This window comes from Telopea speciosissima, chromosome 9, assembly GCF_018873765.1.
Source record: "Telopea speciosissima isolate NSW1024214 ecotype Mountain lineage chromosome 9, Tspe_v1, whole genome shotgun sequence".
Lineage (NCBI taxonomy): Eukaryota > Viridiplantae > Streptophyta > Magnoliopsida > Proteales > Proteaceae > Telopea > Telopea speciosissima.
This window is the reverse complement of record NC_057924.1, coordinates 18899954-18924501: the sequence shown is the minus strand read 5'-3', so window position 1 is coordinate 18924501 and position 24548 is coordinate 18899954. Positions and strand designations below refer to the sequence as shown.

The 24548-nt window shown below is 37.7% G+C and overlaps 2 protein-coding genes across 3 annotated transcripts; one reads left to right on the top strand and one right to left on the bottom strand.

The window, feature by feature from the left end:
* Nucleotides 1–392: 392 nt before the first annotated feature.
* Nucleotides 393–15434, bottom strand: LOC122639288 (rac-like GTP-binding protein RAC2). 2 transcript variants are annotated; one of them, XM_043832108.1, is made up of 8 exons: nt 15424–15434; nt 3789–3912; nt 3607–3694; nt 2604–2713; nt 2461–2524; nt 1476–1540; nt 1285–1350; nt 393–754 (listed from the first exon to the last, which is right to left on the bottom strand). In XM_043832108.1, the coding sequence occupies exons 2-8, from the start codon at nt 3885–3887 to the stop codon at nt 656–658; spliced, it is 591 nt and encodes a 196-aa protein (XP_043688043.1). In that variant the 5' UTR covers nt 3888–3912; nt 15424–15434; the 3' UTR covers nt 393–655. The 2 variants fall into 2 exon arrangements, with proteins under 2 accessions (XP_043688043.1, XP_043688042.1); XM_043832107.1 differs by lacking the exon at nt 15424–15434 and having other exon boundaries at nt 3789–3979.
* Nucleotides 9813–10704, top strand: LOC122638713 (LOB domain-containing protein 2-like). The gene is made up of 2 exons (XM_043831566.1): nt 9813–10401; nt 10649–10704. Exons 1-2 carry the CDS (start codon nt 9813–9815, stop codon nt 10702–10704), a joined length of 645 nt encoding a protein of 214 aa, XP_043687501.1.
* Nucleotides 15435–24548: the final 9114 nt, after the last annotated feature.

Below are 24548 nucleotides of genomic sequence, written 5' to 3'. Positions count from 1 at the left end.
TGGCCTATATGTGCGGGGGAATGTTGATGTATACATTTATGCTGCCCTTCCCTAACAGTTTGAGTTTTTAGGTGAAACAGTAGCGACCATTCAATCCATTGGACTGTAAGGTAGTCTTAATTCATTAAAATGCATGGCCTTCTTATACCAGTGATGACCAAATGATCAACCAAGTGGGATCTAAATTTGTCAAGTTTGATTTCAGCAATTCTTTTTGATAGAAGCAATCTAATCTGGTCCTGCCTTCCTATCTTCAATCTAGTTTCTTGCTAGAAATTCAATGATTTACATAATACAGATTTTGAAGTCTACGCTGAAATCATACATGTATTGACACATTTCTATTATATACCTTAGAATTAATGTTTATTTCATTCCGTTGAACTGTTGAATAATAAGAAAATTGTACATGAAATATACTTCCAAAAAAAAAAAAAAACAGAGGCAATTGCCTAAACATAAATGCCTGCCATGGAGAACAAAATGGGGACTACTGCAAATGCTAAGAGCCAATAGCAGCAAAGAAATCCAAGACATCTATCAGGCTTTTCTAGTGATCTTGCATAACCTCTTAAGAGTGACAGCAACAGAAACGAAAACTTGTAAGAGGAACGAACAGTAATAATTTCATGTAAGATATTAACATGAAATTGAACTAGAGAAACACACATGGCCTTGGCTTCCTGTGCTTTTTCTTCGGTTTTGGAGGTCGCAAAACAACCTTGATTGCAGCATCAAACACTGCTTTAACATTCTACGAGATAGAAACCAAGAGAAGATGTTAGCTGAAGCCTGAAAGTACTTTCATCCTGTAGTGCAAAATAAGAATTCATCTCTTTAGTCCACAGTAAGTTATGTCCTGTATTTGGAAGCATTTTGGTTCCCATCAATTTATGGAGGACTTCTCTGGAGTACCCATAACCTTAGAAGTGTCCCATTTGTTAGATGGTTCGTCCAAGACTTATCTATTATTATGGACATTTAATATTTGGTTACAGCGAGGGAAGAAGGTTGTCAATTTGACATAGACGAGTCATAATTTTCTAGAATATTAATACCAGCCCAATGCAACTGGCATTGGATTTGGGACAGGGGCGTCTCTCCAGTATCCAATTTATTAGTGCTAACCTATTTGACAGCATTTCCCCCATCCAAGAGCTTGCATTGAGATGTTATTGCCTGACTTATGTTGTACATGAGGAATCAATACATGCTAGTATGGTTCAGTGAATTTTGGTGGAACTTAAAAGATACGGAGCTTACAGAAGTATAAAGCCAACATACCTGCTGAGTCTTGGAGCTGCATTCGATATAACCTGCTGCACCAATCATCTTCTTCAGTTCCTCACCCTGCTCCAATCATGTCTCAGTAAAACCAAAATGACTATATATACAAAGAATGATAAAACATCACAGAAAGAATTATAGATTGAATATACAGAAGTTATGTGGTTGTCTGTTCATGGGTGACTTGCCTGAGCCGTCGTGATTTGTGTTGCTCCAGGATGGTTCATCAAAAACTGCTTGTCGTCACGTAAATCTGCAATTAATCACATTCATAACTGTTAAAAAAAAACAATCTATTTTGAAATTTGGACTGGAAAGGTGGTCAATTTTTAGGCTTTAGAGATGACGTTTTCAATAGAGGTTCAACTCCCATAGACTATACAGAGAGCTGGTGTTGTGTTAGTATAGACAGATTAGAGTGTCAATAATTCCATGTCATCTGCAGCTACGGTGTCTGCACTTTGAAAAGGAAATGTGGGGAGGGTTGGCACTGGTTTCAGGAAGTCTTAAGGCTGATTGGCTCTCTAAGACCGATGATTTCTTTTATCTTCTGTGAGGAGAATAGAGCGGCGGACGTATTGGCCAACCAGGCCTGTGAGTCAGCGTCGGATTTTATTTTTTACGGATATTCTCAGTTTTCTCAGGATCTGAGGCGAATTATTCAAGAAGATGCAATGGGCTTTCCAATGTTAAGAAAATAAGTTGTATCTTTTTGTTTTGGGGTTTCTGAGTGTGAGATTTTTTCTTTGAGCGGTGGAGTAATTGTTTATTCTTGGGCTGGGGTAAGGCGGGTTTTGCCCCCCCCCTTGTATTCTTCTATTAATTGAGATTCTATCAATAAAAGCTTAGGGGCTGGCCCAGGTCCCAGAGAATATTCGGGTTTTAAAAAAAAAGTGTCAACAATTCTAGAAAATTTTGAACTAGAGTAGGAGAGAAACTAGTGCTGAACAGAATGAAATCACAGTCTGTTGTCCTTTCAACAGAATTAAGTAATTAATTAGTGAGGGTCATTAGTGTTAATATTTGATGTGAGGTATCAGCTTGGATCCATCAATGAAACTTATCAAGACAGTAAATCAAGCAAGTTCACATTGATCTGTCATGCCTCCAAAATTATATTTTGAATTCCACAAATAGACATGCTCTTATTGTTACTGGGTTGATTGATCTTACCAAGCTTGGTTCCTACCAGCACGATGGGAACATTTGGAGCATAATGTCTCAGCTCAGGGACCCACTGTGAATGGACAAAATATGTTAGATTTCCCCCTGGAAAAGGATATATCAGTTAGTATGCAATGGGAGAAGGGAATTACCTTTTTGGAGATATTCTCATAGCTGGCCTTGCTAATGAGAGAGAAAGCCAATAGAAACACATCAGCACCTCTATAACTTAGTGGTCTCAGTCTGTTGTAATCTTCCTGCCCTGCAATACATCCAAAACTATGAATTGGCTATTCAAGCTCCTTTAAATGATGATTTTGGCTATTGAAATTCAACCAACAGAGAAATGGGTTGTCGGTCAAATTGTTTTGATGCTACAATTGGAAGATAAATGGTTAGATTAGGAGTTTCATATGTCTCCGGTTCACCTTTTTTTTAGGGATAAAACTAAGGAATTTTACCCAACTGATCGTCTATATCAAAGTTGGAAAACAAAGAATTGGGGGCACATCTGTGACTAGTCCAAATTAGCCATAACATAAGCATGACTTAAAATCATTCATGTATGCCTAAAATGTTACCAAGGTGGATTGACTCTATGAACTTTTTTCCTTCACTCAAACTGAGTCAAACTGAATCTACAAGTTTATTTCCATCAAACAATTTGATTGCTTTGTGTAGTTAATCATATATTTTTTTTTTCAGTTTCACAAACATTAAACAGATAATCATGGGTGGATCTTGAAGTCTACATTGCTAAAATGTTGAAATATGAATTTTAGTTTTCAAGAATTTCTCAATTGTTTTCTCTGTTTTCACGATTTGCAGTATTTTAAAAAAAAAATTAACTAACAGAAAAAAAAAAATCATGATTCAATTTAATTCCTCAGGTGACCCACCATTGTCATGCTTGGGTAGGCAAATTACCTGGTTTTCCTACTTTGCTACCGTATATCTACTGTTTTGGCTACAACGAACTACCCAAATTAAGAGACAAACTGGAAGTTCATAGAAAGGGTTTCTTTGGTTGTTGCATCACTAACCACTCTGCCCAATTTGAGTAATTAGGTTTGATTTAAGAACAACTTCCTCAAACGGAACACAATCACACATCAAACAACCAGTAACCCAAATCATAAACCATAAAAGACTCACCTGCAGTGTCCCATAGTCCAAGGTTCACTGTACTTCCATCCACCACAACATTGGCACTGAAATTGTCGAACACTGTCGGAACATAATCCTAATACAAAAAAATCGAAGGTAAATCAAAACCAAAGAGATCAGAAACACCATTAATAACAAAAAAATTAGTTCTTCATAGTCATGAATTGTACCGTTGGGAAGGTATTACTAGTATAAGAGATAAGCATGCATGTCTTCCCCACAGCTCCATCGCCCACAGTCACACATTTGATGAATCTTGCTGTACTCATTTTCTAATTCTTCTTTTTAATTCCTTCTATTTCTCAGAACCCTTTACCTGAAAAGGCTTAAATTCCTTCTCTTCTTCTCATTCTGAATCACAACTCTCAATTCCTATTTCACCTCCAAGAAACATTAACAGCTCATATATAATAAAAACAGAAGAAAGGAGGACCCAAAAAGAGAGGATTATTAAAGAGATTGAGTTAGTGATTCTTAATAACCTACGGCACTGGTCAGTCACCCACTTTTGCTGTACCTTGTGTTCTTTACAATGATGGTTGATATGGCTTTTCTGTTTCTTTAAGTGCAAGGCCAGAGCCAAAAAGACTAGCAAAGTAGGGGTTTGGTGCTGGGGTTAGTTGGTTAAGTGTTGGACAAGGGAGAGGGGAAATGATGGGAAAATGGAGGGGTTGGCTTACTTAACCAAAGCATTATAGTTAGATTAAGATATATAGCCAAAAAGCCAAAAAGCCAAAAATTGAATAGAAGCAACCATGATTTTGGTACATTTTGGCTGGTCTTTGCTGCAACTGAGCTTATTGAGAGCCATGCCCTCCTCTATTGGGACCATTTTCAAAATATACAGGTAACAAACTGTAAGTTAATGTTACAGTTGATGTCACTAAATACATATCAAGTCTCTATTTTTTCTATTTTCAGTTCAATGGAAGGTATATATATATACTTCAAGGGTCAACAATTTAAAGAAAGGTTTTGAGATCTCCTTGGTGGTCCAACTGATTGTGAGGTATAGGCCATAGGGTTATTACTTATTAACTGTTGGGGGTATGATGTCTTGTATTTTGTCGCTTGCATTTGATGGGCTGATTCCAAAGGGTCATTAAGAGGCCGTAGAGTCTGACGGGCCTGAGGCTTTGAGGAAATTTTTTAGGGTTATATAGGTATTTTGGTAAATTGTATGTATAGGGTTTCGTTATAAATTTGTAGCGAGGGTTCTTTCTCCATAATCAATCTGTGAGAGGTGTGAGGATGAGCGACTGTAACACTTTTCTTCATTGATAAGAAAGCATATTTCATCTCACCGTGGATGTAAGTAATCTTGCAGAACCACGTAAATCTTTGGTGTTTGCATTGCATGATTGTTTGTTTACTATTTCCATTCTTTTCTGTATCATTTTAAGTTTCGTTTTTGTTTTCTACATTAGCATCATAGACACTCTAGGTAAACCATAAGGGCTGGACCAGCAAAGTGGGCTCATAAGTCACAATGCCCATTGGATTGAGTTCTGTCCTATGGTCCAGGAGTTCTTTAATACCCAATTCAGACAGTTTTATATGGTCCCCAATTGTAGTAAATTCATAAAACCAGAAAATTATTAATGCTAGAAGTGGGGAGAAAATATGGTAGTACTGTTTAATTTGCTTTCAATTATCAAGTATTACAACTAGAAAGGGAACTAGGGTTCCTTCATTGCAGTTTCAAAATGGCCTTTGGTGGCAGTTGGTTGGGTCTCAAACTTGTGTCACTACTGGATTTATTTTCTGTAGGGACAACTGATAGAGAAGGGTGGGACCCAGATGCCCTATAGTATATTTTTTTTAAAAAAATAAACAAATAAAACTAAGGCATTTTAATAAGCCAGTTCTTGCTTATTATTTATTTATTTTTTTATATGAGATAAAATTACTGGATTAACTTAATTTAACTTTAACAGTAAGCAAGGAAGAGGTGTTCAGGTCAGGGGATATTCCACTTTTTAATGGAGAGATCAGGTTGTTGAAGTGAATGGATAATGCCAAATGCATAAGGAAGCTGGTTGTTGGTTCAGAAGCTACATTAACTGTTGACCCATTACAACCATATAATATTGGATGCTTAAAGCTTCCTCCAAGATTTTTCTGAAAGATATTTGTCTTAATTTTCTATGGCAAAAGGTTTCGTGCATGCCGGTGTTATAACCGTTGGATGATGATAAAGACCATGTATTGTATACGATCATGCCTATCCAACGGTTGAAAGTATGACCGTATACCATACACGGCCATGTACGAAAACTCTCTCAAATTGCTATTCAAACTTCTTCCAAGTTAGGTCAATATATATTCATTTATATGTAAATTAGAGCATTAATAAAAATAATCCCATAGTTCTCCACTTAATTTTGTCATTATATCTTGGTTTCTGCTCAACAAAACCATCAAGATAGTTGGTACTAACAGTCATACCAGATGGGATTATTTAGTCCAGTTTGGTCAGCACCCAAATGGAGAAGGCTCTCACTGGAGAGAAATTACAGGATAAATTACTGTTACCTAGAACTGGTTATGGTTATGGCCTATGGGTGAAAGTGTGAGACTTTGTCTGGGTTGGGCCCTATGGAGTAGTACTCAATGCTTCGCTCAATCCCATGGTTTGAGGTATCGGTATCGGATCGTCCGATACGGCCTATACTGCACAATTTTGAAGGTGAGCAATACCGATACTTGATAGATACCGTATCGGTGGAATGTTACAAACAAGGGGTAAAACAGTCAAGAAAACCCATTTTTAAGAAAACCAGGGATAAACTTGTACGATACAGCCGATTCATGCCGATACCGTATTGGTATCATATCGATTTTGAAAATGACCGATACCCGATCCAATATCATGCACTAAAACCATGCTCAATCCTAAACCAGCCCAGGCCTTACCTTGGTTTGAGCTTTCAATTACCCTAATCTCTGCTTGCTTATCCCTTCTTGAAATACATAAAGAGAGAATCTACACATCTCAGGATTAGCATGGGAAAGAGTATTTTCAATCAACCATGTACAGTAGGTGATGGGAGTCCAATGATGACACAAGAATTCAATCATGTGGTTACATCATCAGCGGATAAGAGATTTCTCTACTCCACCGATGAAGAAACACTTAATCAAGAAGAAAAATCAACAGTGTTTGGATAAACTTTTGGAAGTTTTTGTTTTTTGGGTGCTACAATGCCCACTAGGGGTCAGATTAGTTAATTGGACGCCTAAGGGGGCAGCTCGTCGCAGGGCTCTAAGGGGGAGGGGGTGGGACCTATGGGGTGAGGGTGAGGCACAAGCTAGGCCTCACATAGCGTGGGAAGAGGGGGGGGGGGGGGGAGTAGCGCGTGGCAGGGATCAAAGGGGGAGGGAGTGGGACCTATGGGGTGGAGGTGAGGCACAAGCTACGCCTCAGTGTGTGGAAAGAAGGGGGGGGGGGGGTTATGGTTCTTAAAGCATTTAAGAAGAGAAAATAAAAGTTTTTATTTGTTTATAAAAAGAACCCTGCTTGACAGTGTGGTACCTCTACCCAGACACAAAGGGAGGCGAAATGACAACTCTGCTCCTTGTGAATGCGAAAAATCCCAATCCTATGATGCTCTTGTGTGTGCTGTGATTGGCCCCCACACTAGTGCAAGGGCCACACTGTCAGGGAGAGAAGCTTCTCCCTTGTTTATATTCCTATTTCTTTTATGAGAAAAGTCTAGCTAATCACGTCGCTGGGGTGTCCAGACCTGTGTTTGTCTCTCCCTCATATGGAAATGATCTCATGCCCCTAGGTGCCCTGTGCTCCCATTGGTGCATACCACAAGCTTACAACAAGCGGGCGGCATGCCCAACCATTATGGGTCCCTTACTAAGGATACCGTCTTGTGCACTGTCATTGTTGTGACGTGAGAGATTCTTCCTAAACCATCAACATGGAGAACCCTCCCCCCACTAAACTAGCCTAGATCAAAAGACCACCTAGAATGCTAGTCAGCCTCAACTTTCTTAGATAGTAAAGCCTTCCTAACATAAGAACTCTACCCTTTCATTTCCAAACAACTTCCAAACTCTTGGATTAGGCTGACTTGAGGCCTGCTAGGCCCAGGAGAAATTGCACCCAGTTAAGTCTAGATTAGGTTTGTAGCCTATCCCACCTAATAGTACTTACATGAGGCTCAGCCGCTCAGCTAAATAAGTCACTGGCTTTGTAATGGCCTTTATTACTAATTACAATAATTTTATGTTAAGCTTATTAGATCCTGAATTTACATATGTGCCCTAAATAGAAGCCGAATCAAGCTTGAGTTACTTATGAGGCCACAGAATCTTGGGTTTTTTTTTTACTGAGGAGGCCCATTAAGCCCAAAATATAAACCTAAAAGGTTGAATAACTCTCCACCACCTCCTCTTTTTTTATTTTTTTTTGGGGTAATCCCTCCATCCCCTTTCCACAAAAGTAAACCAGTTGTTTTTTTTAAAAGAAAAAGAAAACTATGGAGACCTAGTTTGGGTAAAACCATTCACTATAACCAATAATGAGATGACAAGTATTCTCTAGACAATGTAAGGTTAATAAAAATCACGATGTTGCCTCTAGCTAAAATCTGATTTGATGAGGTGGATGACCTGCACAAGAGAGACCTGAAACAGACTCTGAGGGAGGACTCTCCGATACTTAAGTCAGACATGTGCAACAACAGTAAGATGAGATGGTGTAGAAAGAGCAATAGTGCTCTACCTCTCTTATTTAAAGGATAGGGTGAGGTAAAGTCCTACTCGGATCAAAGAGTCCTTCCCTTGCAGGGGATTCATTTAGTTTCCTTCTTGCGTAGCAAAGTGGAGTTTGTGCCCCGTTCGAATTGGAGAGCTTACCCTATCTTCTCACAGGTAATGAAAAGTCTAAATCCTCATATAACTCCGTTAGTGGAGAGTTAGTTTTACGCACAGAGCTCGAGTCTTGTTATGGCTCTAATGCCGACGAATCCATTCCAAACGAAACTCTTCAGCTTAGTTACTGTCTTACCCCAACTCGAGCAAGGTGCTTGAATAGGAGTACGGCAATAATTGCAAGCCTTGCTGTATCTACGCAGGATGGACTGACGGCAGTAGAGGATCCAAATTGTACCCAACTACGAAGAACAATCTCTGAGTGTGTACAGATCACAACTCTCTGTCTACTCTATGCACAATCTGTGTGTCATTCTGTACATTACGAGTTTCTCCTCACCGTCATAAATCATGTGGGTCCCACTCCTCGAAGTAATCAAGAATTATCAATTGGACACACCTCGTCGTTCTCTTCGGTGTTTATGAAATAACTTCGAAGGGGGACATGGTCACATGGGTTTGTCAAAGAAAAAAAAGTCAAAATTGGAATAGAATTGGTTCAAGGTCAATTCTCTCTATGGTTCTAGTTGGCCTTGAACTGGACCACTTCCGGTCCACCCACCTCACCTAGGTTAGAGTGTTGGCCAATTGAGAATTGCCACGTACCCAATTGATCACCTCCGAAACTATTAATTGCGTAACCTTCCCTAAATTTACCAAATTTGTACTTATTTGGACATCTTTAACCTTCCTATTATACTTTATATACGATATTACCAAATTAAGTTGGATTGGAATTTTTCTTACTATTTCGATAAGTTTCCAACACTTAACTCATTAATCCAAGTAAAGAAATTACTTAAAATTAAAAGACTTGTACAATCCATTAGATTGGAATATAAAAAATATGGTAACTAGATCCAACGGATTAGCTTTTTATTCCATTAAAGTAATAAATAACAGATCTTAGAGACTAACCTATTTATAATCATGAAGCAACAAAGACAAAAACAAGTCATTAATGGTTTAATTAATTAGCAGATCAGCTAATCTTAAACTTCCTGTGAGCTAACTGTATTTCTTTCGTTCTTTCTTTCATGTCAAGAGTTGGGTTTCTTTTCGTGCTCACTATAACCCAATTCCTCCTACTTCTTCCAGATAATATTATACATGATTCCATCCTCTTTCCATTTACTTCAACAAATACTATAAAAAGGTTAGATTTCTTACCTTCTTTTCTCCTTTCTATTCTCTTTTTAAGATTTCAATTAGGTTTTATTTTAGATCTTCTTCTATGTTGATGAATTAGAAAATTAGGGTTAGGGTTTAACGTTATAGTTAATTTGTATCTGTTTGATCGATTTAGAATGCAGAAGAACAATGTGGGAGGAGGATTACATCAAGCATGTGCAGCATGCAAGCATCAAAGAAAGAAGTGTCGAGAGAATTGCGTGTTAGCTCCATTCTTTCCAGCGGAACAAAGTCAGAATTTTCAAGCAGTTCATAAGGTGTTTGGTGTAAGCAATGTTCAGAAGATAGTAAAGAGTTTAGAAAGTTATGAACAGCGAGTTAAAGCGGTGGAATCGCTTATTTGGGAAGCAAATTTGAGACAGAAAGATCCAATTCATGGAAGTTATGGAGAGTATAACAAAGTTTTGGATGAACTTAGATTGTTAAGGGCGACTTCGGGTTTTGTTGGATGGAATAGTAATAGTAATGGATTAGGGCAAATAGGGATGGGAATGGGAATGGGAATTGGAATGAATAATAATAATAATGGATTTAATTTTATAAGGAGTAGTAATGGAAATATGATTTTAGATTCGAGTCAATATAATAATTATGTTTCTCAAGTATCAGGAGGAGAAGAGAAGTTTAGTCAAGGAAGAGATCCTTTTACCATTGTTTGTCCACCACAATCCATCAATGGAGTTAATGAACAGTTCTATATCACAGGTAAATCATCAAGTTTCTTCTTCTTATTTGGTTTTAAGTTTCTAGAATTTTATCTTTTTTTAGATTCTAATTAAAGTTGTGTTTGGTATGTATTCTTGGAATGCGTTTTAGATCAATTTTGCATTATCGAATGATAAAAATAGTTGTTTTTTTTATCGTTCGAGAATGAGAAATCGTATTCCAAGAATGCATACCAAACACAGCCTAAAATTACGTCTTCTAACATAGTTTTATTATTTTCTTGTAGATCAATTGGTGAATGTAAAGTCGATGGATGATGCAGTTTGGGATCGAGGATCGTAGTGCAAAATTTTTTTTAATGGCAACATAAGATGCAATATTTTCAGTTAATCTCTTTTGAGCATGTAACATACTTTTTTACATAATGAAGAGAAATATAGTTGCAGTTTTTTGACTTTATTTCTTTTCTAACCAAGAAAAATGTAATATACATTGTTATGAGTATAATTCTTTGTTTTGGTTTCATACTTTGTTGGGAGGTTTTTGATTATTCATGAAAAGTTAGGATATTTTAGCATACATCTTGAAAGAGGATTATTAATAGATAGATTTCTGGTTCATAGATTACTTTTTTTCAATATTCCAACCAAGTTACACCAATTTGACACTACTCGCATGTTATACCAATAGTTAGAGCTCCATATGCCGTGAATAAGTTATTGTTGGGACTCAAGTAAAATTCATCCTTAAAATTAAGCTAGCCTTTAAGGAGAGGGTGCAAAGTCCTTATAAGCCTTCAAATCGGGCTATTCACATCCAATTTGGGAAAGGGTTCATGTCAAGTTACCGTCCAAGGAAGAGATCGAGTTAGGCACCTCGGTAGATCCGGTTGAACAGACATTCACCTCTATCCAGTTGCGCTAAAATACAAGGATCAGTATACTAAAAAGTAAAATAAATACACATTGCAAACTCCTAAGAAATCATACATCCATCACATTAATAACATAAACATAAAAGAATTAGCTTTTTTATAACCATAGCCAAATATTAAATAATGCAATTAAATGTTATTTTAATTACATACAACATTATAAATAATTTAATAATAAATCTATGAAATTAATTTTTTTTTTCATATTAAAAAATTGATTTCTAACTCTTAGAAATCCAAAATTATAGTTATAATGGCAATTCTGTAATTATGCAACCAAACAGTCCCAACTCCCAAACAACCCATATCTAGTAGTCTAGCACCTAAACAACCTCTTACCACCACTCATGTAGCCAAACAAGCTTGCGGGGGTAACTTAAAAAGTGATATAGAGGAAGTATCAGCCCAGTTCTTGGATTCTCCGATAGAAAGTGACCCGATTTGGCAGAAAATTCTAAAACTCCCAAGGCTAACTTTCGGACGACGTAACTGTAATTTTTCGTTTGATTTTCCATTGAAATATGAAATATCTTTTCAAAAATGGCGTAGCCAGGTTAAGCCAAGGCATCCGCTCAAAAAAACCCTTTGTTTTCAAGGCTGTTCAAGACTTCAAAGTTTTGGCACAAATTTCGAATTTTGGCGCAATTTTTGAACTTTGAATTTTGAAGCTCTTTTATTAGTTTGAAATGTATCTTGACCTATCATATAAGGTCTCTTTGGGATTTGTAATGGATCATCTTGAAATCTATTGAAATCAGTTGTTTCACCTCATTTTAACTACCTTGTAGATTTAAGGGTCGTTTATGTTAGAACGATATCTAGCCTATCCATCCTTCTACTGCGTCAAAAATCCAAACAGACTCTTACATACAACACAGTAACCAAACAACATCATATGAGTAACTTAGAAGCCAAACAAGTTCTTGCTCATATGTCTGTAGCCAAATGATCGATAATGGGTCACTTAAACACAACTTGGACCCAAGTTAACCCACTAGGCCAAGTCTGTGTTGACTGGGTTAGGCTTCGGATAGGCCTGGGCTTGGTCTATGAGTCAATGGGTCAATGGGACAATGTATTAAGATTTAAAGTTATATTTTATTCGAGGCTTAACCATATAGCCCACATTAAATAAAAGTGGCCCATCAAAATGTCCCCATATATAGAACTATGTTGAACCCCTTGGTCCCATATAGTTAGCCATCCTCCCTTTATAAAACAGTCTTGGGGTGGGGTAGACCCTGAATTTTGTCATCTCCTGGCAATGATGACAACCGGACGTGGATGGACGAAGTTTCTCTCTCAGGAAGGGCTAGACCCCCTAACCAACCCCATCATGGCCCCGATAAGGTTCAGATAAGTATTTTCAAATGTAAAATGTTCAATACTAGCCAAGGGTGCTGGAGCATTACTCAAAATGGCTGTTGGGAATTCCCTCGGCATCATTTTATCAATAAATCTTGTTTGACATAGCGGAAGCGCCGCCGAAATCTCTGCACGAAATTTCTTCCTTGTGGAAGGTGGTATCCAGGTATTTTCACGTACCAATTTTATTTTAATTTGGCATAATATAGGCCATTAAAGTAGCCTCTTAATTGTACATATTAATTGAGGTGTTTCATATGGTTTTATGCAGATGAAATATCGATTTTGCCCTCCAGTGGCATTTTGGTAATTATTATCATGAATGCAATTTTGGTTTGGAATACTTCCCATGCATGTTATTAATGTCTTTAGTCATGTTTAAGATTAGTGGTGATGTTTAAATATGATTTTTCATGCATTTGATGCCTATCTACCCTTTAGGGCTATTTTGGTAAATATGATTATTTTATGCTGGATTGCACTTCAGGTGTTTGGAATGTCTCATATATATGTTACTAATGTATTTAGTCATGTTTAAGATTAATGTTGATGTTTAAATAAGACTTTTCATGCATTTGATGCCTATTTGCCCTCTAGGGGCATTTTGATAAATATTGTTATTTTATGTTGGATTGTACTTCAAGTATTTGGAATACACCACATATATGTTACTAATGTATTTAGTGATGTTTAAGATCAATGGTGATGTTTAAATATGACTTTTCATGCATTTGATGCCTATCTACTGTCACACCCCGAACCCACCCCCTGGGAGGATTCGATGGCTGACCCGAATACCTGATGTATTCGGAGACCACCAAGATCTGGATGCAGTAAATACACGTCACAAGCACAACACAATTTTAAGATAATACGTGTTACATTGATCAGAATGCAGGGAAAGTGTAGTGTTATAAGTTTTATACTATTTATTATTTACATTGAAAGTTCCAACAGCTTGATATTCCCAAGTTCAAGACCATCGAGCCAACACACAACTATTCTAAAATATAAACAGTGGAAATTCATCCACAAAAAAGGATAGTATTAAACAAAAGAAAATAAAAGGTAATGCCATGTCATCAGTCCCTGTTCTCCAAGTAATCCTTTCTGCCACAAACGCATTCACCTGCAGGATCATCTAAAAAGAGAAAATTCCACAGGGGTGAGCTCCGCTGAGCCCAACAAGTAAAGGATAGACCACACACACACAAGCATGCATCTTAAATGTATGGGTTCAATTTTAATATTAATTCCACCTAACAAACAAATGCCTCAGTCGGGTCTGTGCTACGACAACAACTCGGGAGACGTTCTCGGTTTCTTCTTAACTGCCCCGAGACGTAACCTCAACTGTTGTATGGAGCCCACAACGGTTGTTGATATTATATACCTTCCCGTGGGTAGACCCCGATAATCATAGCCAGGATCCCATCCCGGCGTCCTTCACACTCCTCAGTGACAGGGAGCTATGATCACCCAACACCTGAACCCCTGCTGGTAAGGGTTATAGCATCAAAGAATGACATTCCTAACCATATGCAGTCTAAACGGCATAGTACGAGGTGTATAGTACTCCCGCATCCCATACTATGGCACACCATACCTCTCGTTTCCAAACCGACTACGACGTCTATTCTAACACAAGAATTCATATTGCCAACCATTCCACATCACATCGTTCACATTCATAATCATAATAAATGAGATCAATAAACATCATAAATAAACAGGAATTAAATATGCAAATGATTTTTAGCACATACATCTAAGAATGAAATAAACACTCTTAAAAACATCCAAAGCCTACCCCCACTTACCTTGTTATGATTGCGATGGTGATGTCGGGTTATGTTCCGTGTCGGTGGTTGGCATGATTTGAAGAGCGAAAGGTAAAGTCCTACAAATGTTTAACCACATTCGGTGTTAGAAAGCGTTAAAAACTTGTGTAGAGTCCTAGGGTTACCTCGTGGTAAGTTTGGACAAGGTCTAGGACGTGTTCACGAGTGAAACAACATCTCTGGTTGATGAGGCAGTCAACCGGGACACCAACCTGAGATGGCAGTAGCTAAAAACTGAAACAGTCATTCTCTGGTTGATGAACCAGTCAACTGGGACACCAACCTGAGATATAACAGGTGTAAAAATTAAGGCAGTATTCTCTGGTTGATGGTCCAATCAACTGGGATATTGACCAGAGTTATTAATAGGTGTAAAATTAAAATAGCATTCTCTGGTTGGTGACCCAGTCGACTAGGACATCGACCAGAGATGCACAACAGCCCAAAAATCGTAAGAAACAGAATTTTAATGGGGTTTTGGGCCAGATTTTCGTTCAATTGATCAGGGAATATTATCCACATGATCATTACCATGATGTGGACCCATCTTACGATCCAATTACAAGGGAGAACAGGGTTCTAGAATTTGAACATAATTAATTTCAAAAATTTCTAAATTAATTGGCTATGAAAATCGGTAGGGAAACTATATCCAGACTTTAATTTCAGAAACCAGTTGAGCATATGTAAAAGAATGAGTCAGAAAATCAAGTATTTCATAGGGTACGGTTAAGCATCTACATGGGTAGAGAATGAATCCAATCAAGGGATTCATTAGTAGGAAATAAAAATTAAAGAATTTCTCCTTTGATTTCAGTAAAGGATTGGACTTAAGAACACAATCTATAGTGGTTTGAGGTGATGAAGGTAGGAAGCTTACCCAAGGATGAGGGCTCGATCAAGGTAGGGATCTCCTTCAGCCTTTCTTCCTCTTCTTCTTCTTTTCTCTTCTTTTCCTTCTCTTCTCTTTGTTTTTCAAACGTTTGGAATAGTGCAGGTGAGTGGATTAATATTGGAATAGATTTTACTTTCTTTACCTAGTTCAAACATGAGTCGGTTGGGGGGGGGGGTTTAGATAAAGTTTTGATTATTTAAATCTTAACATGAGTCGGTTCTTTAAGTTTTGATTAATTAAATTCTTATATCTTAACTAAACCAACCTTAATACTAATTGTAAAGGTTGTCATTTAGTGTAGGTTTTTGTTTGTTTATACATTAAGCCGATCCTTACCCAGATATTTGGATTTTGTGGGCCCCATGGGTCCTAGAATGTTGGGGAAAACATTCCACGCCACTAATAGGGATGCAACGACAAGATTTCTGACCCAAACACTGGGTCCCGTGCCTATAGAAATAAAATTCGCGGTGGCACAATTCTTTGGTTGATGTAGCAATCGACTAGTACATCAACCTGAGATTTTTGTCTTCATTTTCTTCGTGTCGAAATATCTAAAAGTCAATTCGTTCCGTAAGCAAACCCACGTGGGCATAATTATAATACTAAAAGCACCTAATACGAGGTTAGGATCCCTTACCACGAATTGTACATCTGTGTGTGGATCCCACAACCGCACGGGGGAGGTATCTGTCGTTTTGCCGACAAGCGACGGGTTACCATCGGGATTTTCTTCTTTATTTTCTACCCGTTCAAACATCAAATCAATACTCCATAACGTACTCGGTGCTATGACCTCGGGTTCCAGACCTACATTTGGATTCGGGTTAGGGTTCGGATCAAAATATGCCAAGCCGTAACATCTGCCCTCCAAGGGCATTTTTTTATCAATATTGTTATTTTATGCTGGATTGCACTTCAGGGGTTTGGAATGCCTCCCATACATGTTATTAATGTATTTGGTCATATTTAGATCAATGCTGATACTTAAACATGATTTTATTTGCATTTTATGCATTTATGCTCACCAGGGGTGCATGCATAATTATTTTCATTTTATACTAGATTGCATTTTTTGACATTACAAATGTCTCATATATGATATTAATGATTTTAATCATATTTTAAAATCATTGGTTTTATTCAAACAATAATTTGGAATTACATTTGACTTGAACCCTCTCAAAGAGGTACATAGGCAACTCGTTTAAATCGAGTGCAGTCTCTTATCTTATGTTCTCTTATTATGCTAGATTGCATTTTTGACATGAAGAATGTCTTATATACATGTTTTAATATTCTTAGTCATGTTTAATATCAGTGGTGATGTTTAAATATGGTTTTGTTCACATGAGATGTCGATTATGCCCACTAGGGGGTGTTTGTGTAATTTTTGTCATTTCATGATATTCTGCATTTTAGGTATTTGGAATACCTTAAATTTATGATATTAATGTATATAGTCATATTCCTATCAATGGTGATATTTAAATATGACTTTTCATATATGTCTGTAGTTATAGTTATCAGGGGACATTTTGGTAATTTACCATCTTATGCTGGTTTGCATATATTTAGTTTCTTATGATGCAAAGTATGTCAATCATAGGTTAACTTTGCATATTTTGAGAGGACCCAAGTATCTAACACGAAGAACCGGCTCCTCCGGGCAGAATTGGGTGCATAAAACCTTCCCATCTCCGTAACCTAACGTCTTACCCATTCTTTGGCAAGATCATATGGAATTGATCATAGCCCTATCTTTTTAACCAAGATTTGAGCTACATCTTTAGGGTTCTAGGCCCTTCACAACCTAGGTTGCGACTCCGTTCTTTTTTATTATGCATAAGCATTTTCCTCATCACCGGTTTAGGAAACGACAACCTAATAACCAAATATTGAGTTGTTAGTAAGGAGAGGGATACCAACCCACCGGTAAGTCTCCCAGCGAGCGATCCCTCGAAAGGCGATCCGATATCCCGCTACCGCTTGGTTTTTGTACCTACAGGTGGGTATTAATAAATAAAGGCCACATGGGGCCTCGAGTTAAATGTAAATAAACTCTATATGAATGTTTTTAACAAAACATTAAAAAGTCCACGAGTTAAACACTTGTGTTTCAAAATTTTAAAAGGAGCCCAAGCCCACATGAGCTAAACCAAAACAGACATATTTAAAAAATATATATAATAGGGCCCAAGCTATGTAGGTCTATCGTCATCAAGTCAACACCCCTTGATGCTTCATCTTCCTCAAGCTTGGGTTTTGAACGATTTTTTTTATTTTGTTTGTGTAGGTCCTTGAAGGACTCGCGCACACTTGAAAGGATCTGTTGGCCTATGGTTGTTATTGGCTACAGGCATACGAGTAGGATCCTACCAGATTGGTTATAAAAAAATAAAAAATAAAAAGGAAAGAGAGATGTGCAAAGGCTTACAGAAGTAAGGAAAGAAAGAGACGGTTGCAATTACTTGTCTAGCCTGCAGCTGGTGTGAGGTCAACGACTGGATTTCGGGGGGAAACCAGACCTCAAGGTCTCATTTGACAAGGAGTCACCACCTCAATTACGGTCTAGAACCCTTATAACAAAAATACTCCATCCGAATTGATCCAATCCAAAGGTTGGGGCCCGGAAAAGGTGTTAGCCACTCCGGTCCACTCGATAAAAATCGAACTTCTACACTGAGTTGAACATTTTTTGTTGAGCCTAAATTGAAATAAACAAATATATTAGGAAATCACACACAAATTCATGAAAAGGGAATGGATGGCATACTTAAATCCAACTTTGCGCTGTAAGGTTAGTATACTGGATTTAAAGCATACATGGTATAAAAAGAGGATAACCCTATACTAACATGTTGGAGATATTTATACACATGCAGAAAATTACAGATTTACCATTCATAACATCAAAGCATGAAAAAATGACAACATAAAGCATAAAAGCATGGAAATCATGACAAACATGTGCATAAGTGTCTTAAACATGGTGATGATGAGCATATATTATATCAGAAGTATGAAAATAAATGAAAGAAAATTCGTGCATGGGATATTATGAAAATACCCTGATGCTAATTTAACCTAAAAAGGGTGAAAATCATGGGGGGAAAAAAAGGAGGAATGGATCTAAAACCCAAGGTAAAGGTAAAACCATGAAAACAACGGTGAAAATATGGTGAAAACACCTAAAAAGCCCTAAACATGTTAAAAACAATTAAATCAAAGATTCAAAAAGGGCTAAAAATGGTGAAAACTCTGGTTTGAAGAAAATAGTGAAAACAACTTATTCTAGAAGGAGAAAATCAGTGAAAAATGGCAAAACAACGACATAAATCACGGAAAAATCAAGGAAGATATTTAAAAAGATTGGGAAAACATGGTAAAAAGGATTTCTTGCGAAACCTATTTGGTGACACAATATAACTGTGCATAGCACTGCTGCCCCATAGAGGGCAACAATGATATGTGCGCATTAGAAAAGGAATATAAAATCAATGCAAAATCATAAAAATATGAAGTAAGGACTGGAAGAAGGCTTATTTGTCTACAAATTTCGTGAATAAAGGAAAATTGTTTAAATAGCCTAGACTCAGGTTAGAGAAGTTTCAAGTCGGATCCGGTGTAGCAGCACAATTCAAGCTCCAAAGTATGCTCCAATACGTGTATCTTTGCGAAAAGCTGTTGGGATCATATCGGCAACTTGTCAAAATCCCCTAAAATGTGTAAGGGTAACATATTTATAGTTTTTAAGGTTTCTAAATCGAAGGTATGTGTTCTAAACTTCCATAAGAAGAACGTTTAATTTTGGTTTTGGATGGAAGGGAATTGCTTCGATTCGCCAACCGAAGGTTTCTAGGATCTTGTGGGATGTCTTTTGAGTCCTAAAGAGTATGTAAGGGGAACTAAGGTCGTGGGATTGGGAATACGATCGAATCCCGAGCTGATATTTACCAAATCCCTGGGATTTTACCAAAACGGCATGGAGTGAAGCTCAAACGACACCGTTTGCTCAGCAACTAGCATCTGGTGTTGTTCCGGGGCAGGATGTACCTGGTCCTAATGCAGCACCAAGGGAGGTATTATAGTCGGGTCAAAGCCTATTCCAGTTAGGGTCATGGCCTGTGGGGTTGGTCTAAGTCTATTTAAATGTTGAAAATCATTTTGGTCATTTTTAACCACCTATACCATCATGGGAATTGAGAACATTGCACAAGGCAAGAGGGACACTGTGAACTATAATGAGGGAACAACTTCCATACTTTAGGTAGATTCTGAGCTCATCATCGTCTTGGACCATTTGGGGCGACAAAATAGAATGTCTACAGCTGGCTGGACATGAGCTTAGCCCTGTGAAATGGCTGGGAGGGGAAAAATTTTTGCTTTAATATATTGTTCTATCTACAGGTTTAGCCTGCAGAGAAAAAAAACATCTTTCTTGGCCCTACAAGGCATGGCCAAATAACCCTAATTTTTGTTGACAACAACAGTGCATGTTATAATGCATATAAAATAAAACAAATTTGGACTGGCTACTTTGCACGGGAGATAGAGATCAGCATAAAGGAGATGATGTTCTTCTCGAATTAGGGTTCAGAAACTCTACATCTCAAAACCTTAAGAGAGAGGAGAAAGGAAGAGACTACCACATTTTTTGGATTCTAAACTCTAAAATTGTTAGGTAATAGTGATGCAGTGTTGTTAATAAAACAATTACTATTATAATTCTTGAATGATCGATTAGACCAAGTAAGCCTTATATTTATAAAATCAAGGATTACATCCTAAGGATAGAATTACCCCTAGCTTAGCCGACTTTACAAAGCAGTACATAAAACATAAAATAAAAGCTCAAAAAGACCAGAATATCGATATTCTGGGGTACATTATTCAACACTCCCCCTCAAGATGGAGCAAAAATGTCAATCATGCCCAACTTGACTAAATTAGGATGAAATATCTTTCTAGGCAGTCTTTTGGTGAATATATCAGCAAGTTGATCAACAGACTTCACAAAAGGAACACAAATTAGCCCTTCTTCCAATTTTTCTTTGATAAAATGCCAATCCACTTCAACATGCTTGGTAAGATCATGTTGTTTCGGATTATGTGCAATGTTGATTGCAGCCTTGTTGTCACGGTACAACATTATAGGGAGACGGATAAGAACATCAAGGTCTTATAGCAAACCCTTCAGCTAGAGCAACTCACAAATGCCTTGTACCATAACGCAAAATTATGCTTCACCACTAGAATGAGCCACCACATTCTGCTTCTTGCTACGCCAAGTGACAAGATTGCCGCCTACAAAAGAACAATACCTAGAGATAGACTTGTGATTCGGAGAACCAGCCCAATCAGCATCAGTGTATGCTTCTATCCATAGGTGATCATGAGGAGACAGGAGAATGCCTTTCCCTAGAGCTGACTTCAAGTAATGAAGTATAGAAGAACAACCTCCATATGGCAAGAGTAGAGATCATGCATGAACTGACTGTCAGGACATATATGTGAGAGATAAATCAACTTCCCCACTAGTCTTTGGTACCGGCCTTTATCAACAGGTTCACCCTCCTTTTCTTTAAGATGAACATTAGCATCTATAGGAGTATTTGAAGGGTGGGATCCTAACAAACCAATTTCTGCCAATAAATCTAGGACATACTTCCTTTGGGAGAGAAAGATGCCCTTAGAAGATCTGACAACTTCAATTCCAAGAAAGTACCTTAGCTTTCCTAGATCCTTAATCTCAAACTCCTGTCCAAGAAATGTCTTTAGACGGAGGATCTCATCATCATCATTGCCAATGACCACAATATCATCAACGTAGACTATAAGAATAGTGATTTTTTCACCAACCCTCTTTATAAAAAGGGTGTGATCAGCATCTTCTGCTTGTAGCCCACAGATGTCATGGCCTTGTGAAATCGGCCAAACCATGCTTGAGGTGACTGCTTTAGCTCATAAAGTGCATGCTTCTATCTACACACTTTGTCTTGGTTTTTGTCACAAGGGAACCCTTGTAGAATATCCATATACACCTCCTCATCAAGTTCTCCATTGATAAAAGCATTCTTCACATCCAATTGTTGTGAATCCTATCCAAGATTGACTGCACAAGATAGCAAAACTCGGATAATATTCAACATAAGATGCTGAATCGACATAAAATAAAGAGTCCACTTCTGTTGCATCAACGGCTTCATCAAAAGGCCCCCTGCTACTGGATTGGATCCCGCATCAAGGATTTTTGAACCTGTTCATGCTGAAACCTATTCCCGTACGTATCTTCTTCATCAGCTAGGGTCCCTCAATCAATCGATTGTTGGAAAAGATCAACTCCTTTCTTAAAGGAGAAATAGACAAGCATAAAAAAGAAGATGGAATACCCACTCTTTTGAATTTCATTGCCTAAGAGACTTATTAATAAAGATGTAAGTCATAAGGTCTTATCATTCCTAACTTTAAGAGTATGACCTGTTCTTTCTGGGTTGAGCTCTATCAGACCACTATCCTGACTAGAAGGATGGAATAGAATAAGGTCTGCCTATTTGATTGAGTAGGACTTTAAATAGTTCCTGTAACTATTTTGAGTTAGATCAATAGTTTTGAATAATGTAATCTTTCAGCTTGTCTATTATCATTGTTGAATTGAATCTCTAGTTCACACGGTAAAAAGGAGCTCCCCGACAACGAGGGATGACCCTCACGATAATGTATCTAAAGAGGAGAAAGAAAACTCTGACATGCCACAGATTTGAAGCTAGGCTCAAAATAATGGAGGCCTTCGGATTCATACCCTCCACCACACTAGTTATGGAGTGGAATCGGGCCAGACGGAGCAAGCAGCTTTGCAACAGGGGTAAAGGTCTCCTGGTAGTCAATCCCATGTCTTAGTGAACCCTTTTTCCATAAGTCGTGCCTTATATCTATCCACAGTGCCATTCATCTTCTGTTTCACTACAAACACTAGTGGAAGAACCACAAGCTCCCATGTATCATTTTTCTTCAAGGCTTTCGTTTCTTCCATCATTGTTGCCTTCCACTTTCCATCTGATAGAGCTTCCTATCAATTTTGAGGAATATGAATAGAAGAAAGAGAAGAAATAAAAGCACGAAAAGATGGAGAAAGGGAATCATAAGAAACAAGATGAGACATAGGGTGTTGAGTGCAAGCTCTAACACCTTTGCGAACAACAATAGGTAGATCTAGAGAAGAAGTATTACCAGGTGGAGAAGTAGGTTCTAGATCCGGGGTTGGCAATTGGATGGGTACCTGTGTTGTAGTGGATTGAAGCTGCTTATGTCTAGTTCTACTCTTTGTATAAACCTTTAAATTTGATACATCAATCCTTTGCTGAAATTCACCAATGGTTTTCTAAACTGGAGTGATCTCCCCTTGAGAAGGAATTTCGATAATCTCCCCTTATATAGGGACATCTCCCCCTGAAGAAGAGGGAGGAACAGGAACAGACTCATCATGCACATATCTAAGGGGGTCTATGGTCAACACATCTTCACTAGAACTCTCCCCCTGAAGAGGTGGGAACAAATAAAAGGAGAGATTCTCATAAAAGACAACATTCATACTTAATATGGTACGTCTGCCAGCCAAGTAAATAACCAAAAAATTAAATCAACAGGGGTAGAATCGAACAAAAATTGGGGAACTTGATATCTTTAAAAATCTTCAACAGAAGGGGTTGTAATTAAGGTCGAGTGGACCAATAGGCTAGGAAAGGCTTCCTTCAAAAAACTCCCCAATCAGATGGCTGAAACCCTAAGATCGATCTAGTGTCAGGGTTTTCAAAATCCTGACAATTGAGATCAATATAGGGGAAAAAGCTGTAACTTGTGAAGCCTTCAATTGTTGATGAAGTAACTTGATAGATGTTATCCGAAGTCTGTTAGTGGAGCTCCAAAGTAATCAATCAATCTCTCAAACTGACATAGGATTGATTTTGAAAAAATAGAAGCAGTCCAAAAAATCACAGAAGAGGGGATGCATCAACTATTGAGATCATCTATGGTAAGGTGGGTTGGAGGGCAGCATCTAGATCATAATATGATCACATCATTACTACTGCCCTTGAAGGATGGAGAGAACCAAGGAGAGAAGAAGGAGAGAGATCGAGAAAGAGAGAAAGGAAGGGGAAAGTGATGGAAAAAAGGTTCTCGATGAGTAGATTTATGTGTGAAATTATTCCATTTAATTGTGCATTTTTATTTGCTTAGAATGGAGCTACCTTGAGTACAGGGGTATTTTATGCGATTTCATGCTATTCTGGACTATCAGGCATCGTATCTTCTAATTTACACGTAAAGTGGTCCAGTTTCTTTTCATGGTTACAAAAAGGATTGAATTCTGAGCAAGATGGACGTGTTGCATTAAAAGTACGCATTGGTTTCGGAGTCCATTTATGCTATTATTCTTTTTTAGCCAGAAAAGAATAATGGGCCAAAAAATGAGTTGAAATACAAGCCCGAGCCCAGAACCAAGGAAGATTGACTGGCATAATACAAGTGGGCCCCTCCTTCATTATTGGACGAATTTCCTCCCTTATTTTCTCTCTCCTATATTTTATTCTCTTATTTTATTACCTCTCCTATTTTCTCTCTTCCATATGTTTTATGTATTTTATTTATTTTTCTTTTTCTTCTTTCTCCCAATCACTTTCCTTTTTTTTTTTAATTATTATTATTTTATTTTTCTTTTAAACCCCACACGTTTTCTCCCTATTAAACTCCCATTTTTTCTCAAATTCCCCACACGGTTTCCACTTTCCTTATCTTATTTTATTCTCCTAATCTCATCTTATACGTAAGTCTCCCTCTCCCTATCTCTCTCTCTCTCTTTTAGTTTCCTATTTCAAATTCTATCCTATCTCATTTTTTTGTCTTTTTCTAATTTTAAAAGCCATTCCCCTCTCTCACGTTCCTATCTCTCTTCTAATCCCATATGTTGCCCATATTTTAATCTTCCATCTCACTACCCATAATTCCCAAATCCTTCACGGATTTTCTATCTCTACCTCTCCCCTATCTCACACGTATTTCTCTCTCTCTTCCTCTCTCATCCGACTACGGTTACTAATCCTTCCTAAATCCCATCTCTTTTAAAAATCCCTCTCTTAAAGACAAATAAACA

What these genes read in the sequence shown, in the direction of transcription:
- LOC122639288 (XM_043832108.1), bottom strand. Translation starts at nt 3,887, where the DNA reads ATGAGTACAGCAAGATTCATCAAATGTGTGACTGTGGGCGATGGAGCT. An exon ending in CTAGTAATACCTTCCCAACG is followed by an intron (nt 3,695 to 3,788) that starts GTACAATTCATG and finishes TTTTTGTATTAG; the next exon opens with GATTATGTTCCGACAGTGTT. An exon ending in CACAAATCACGACGGCTCAG is followed by an intron (nt 1,351 to 1,475) that starts GCAAGTCACCCA and finishes TGATTGGAGCAG; the next exon opens with GGTGAGGAACTGAAGAAGAT.
- LOC122638713 (XM_043831566.1), top strand. Translation starts at nt 9,813, where the DNA reads ATGCAGAAGAACAATGTGGGAGGAGGATTACATCAAGCATGTGCAGCA. An exon ending in TGAACAGTTCTATATCACAG is followed by an intron (nt 10,402 to 10,648) that starts GTAAATCATCAA and finishes ATTTTCTTGTAG; the next exon opens with ATCAATTGGTGAATGTAAAG.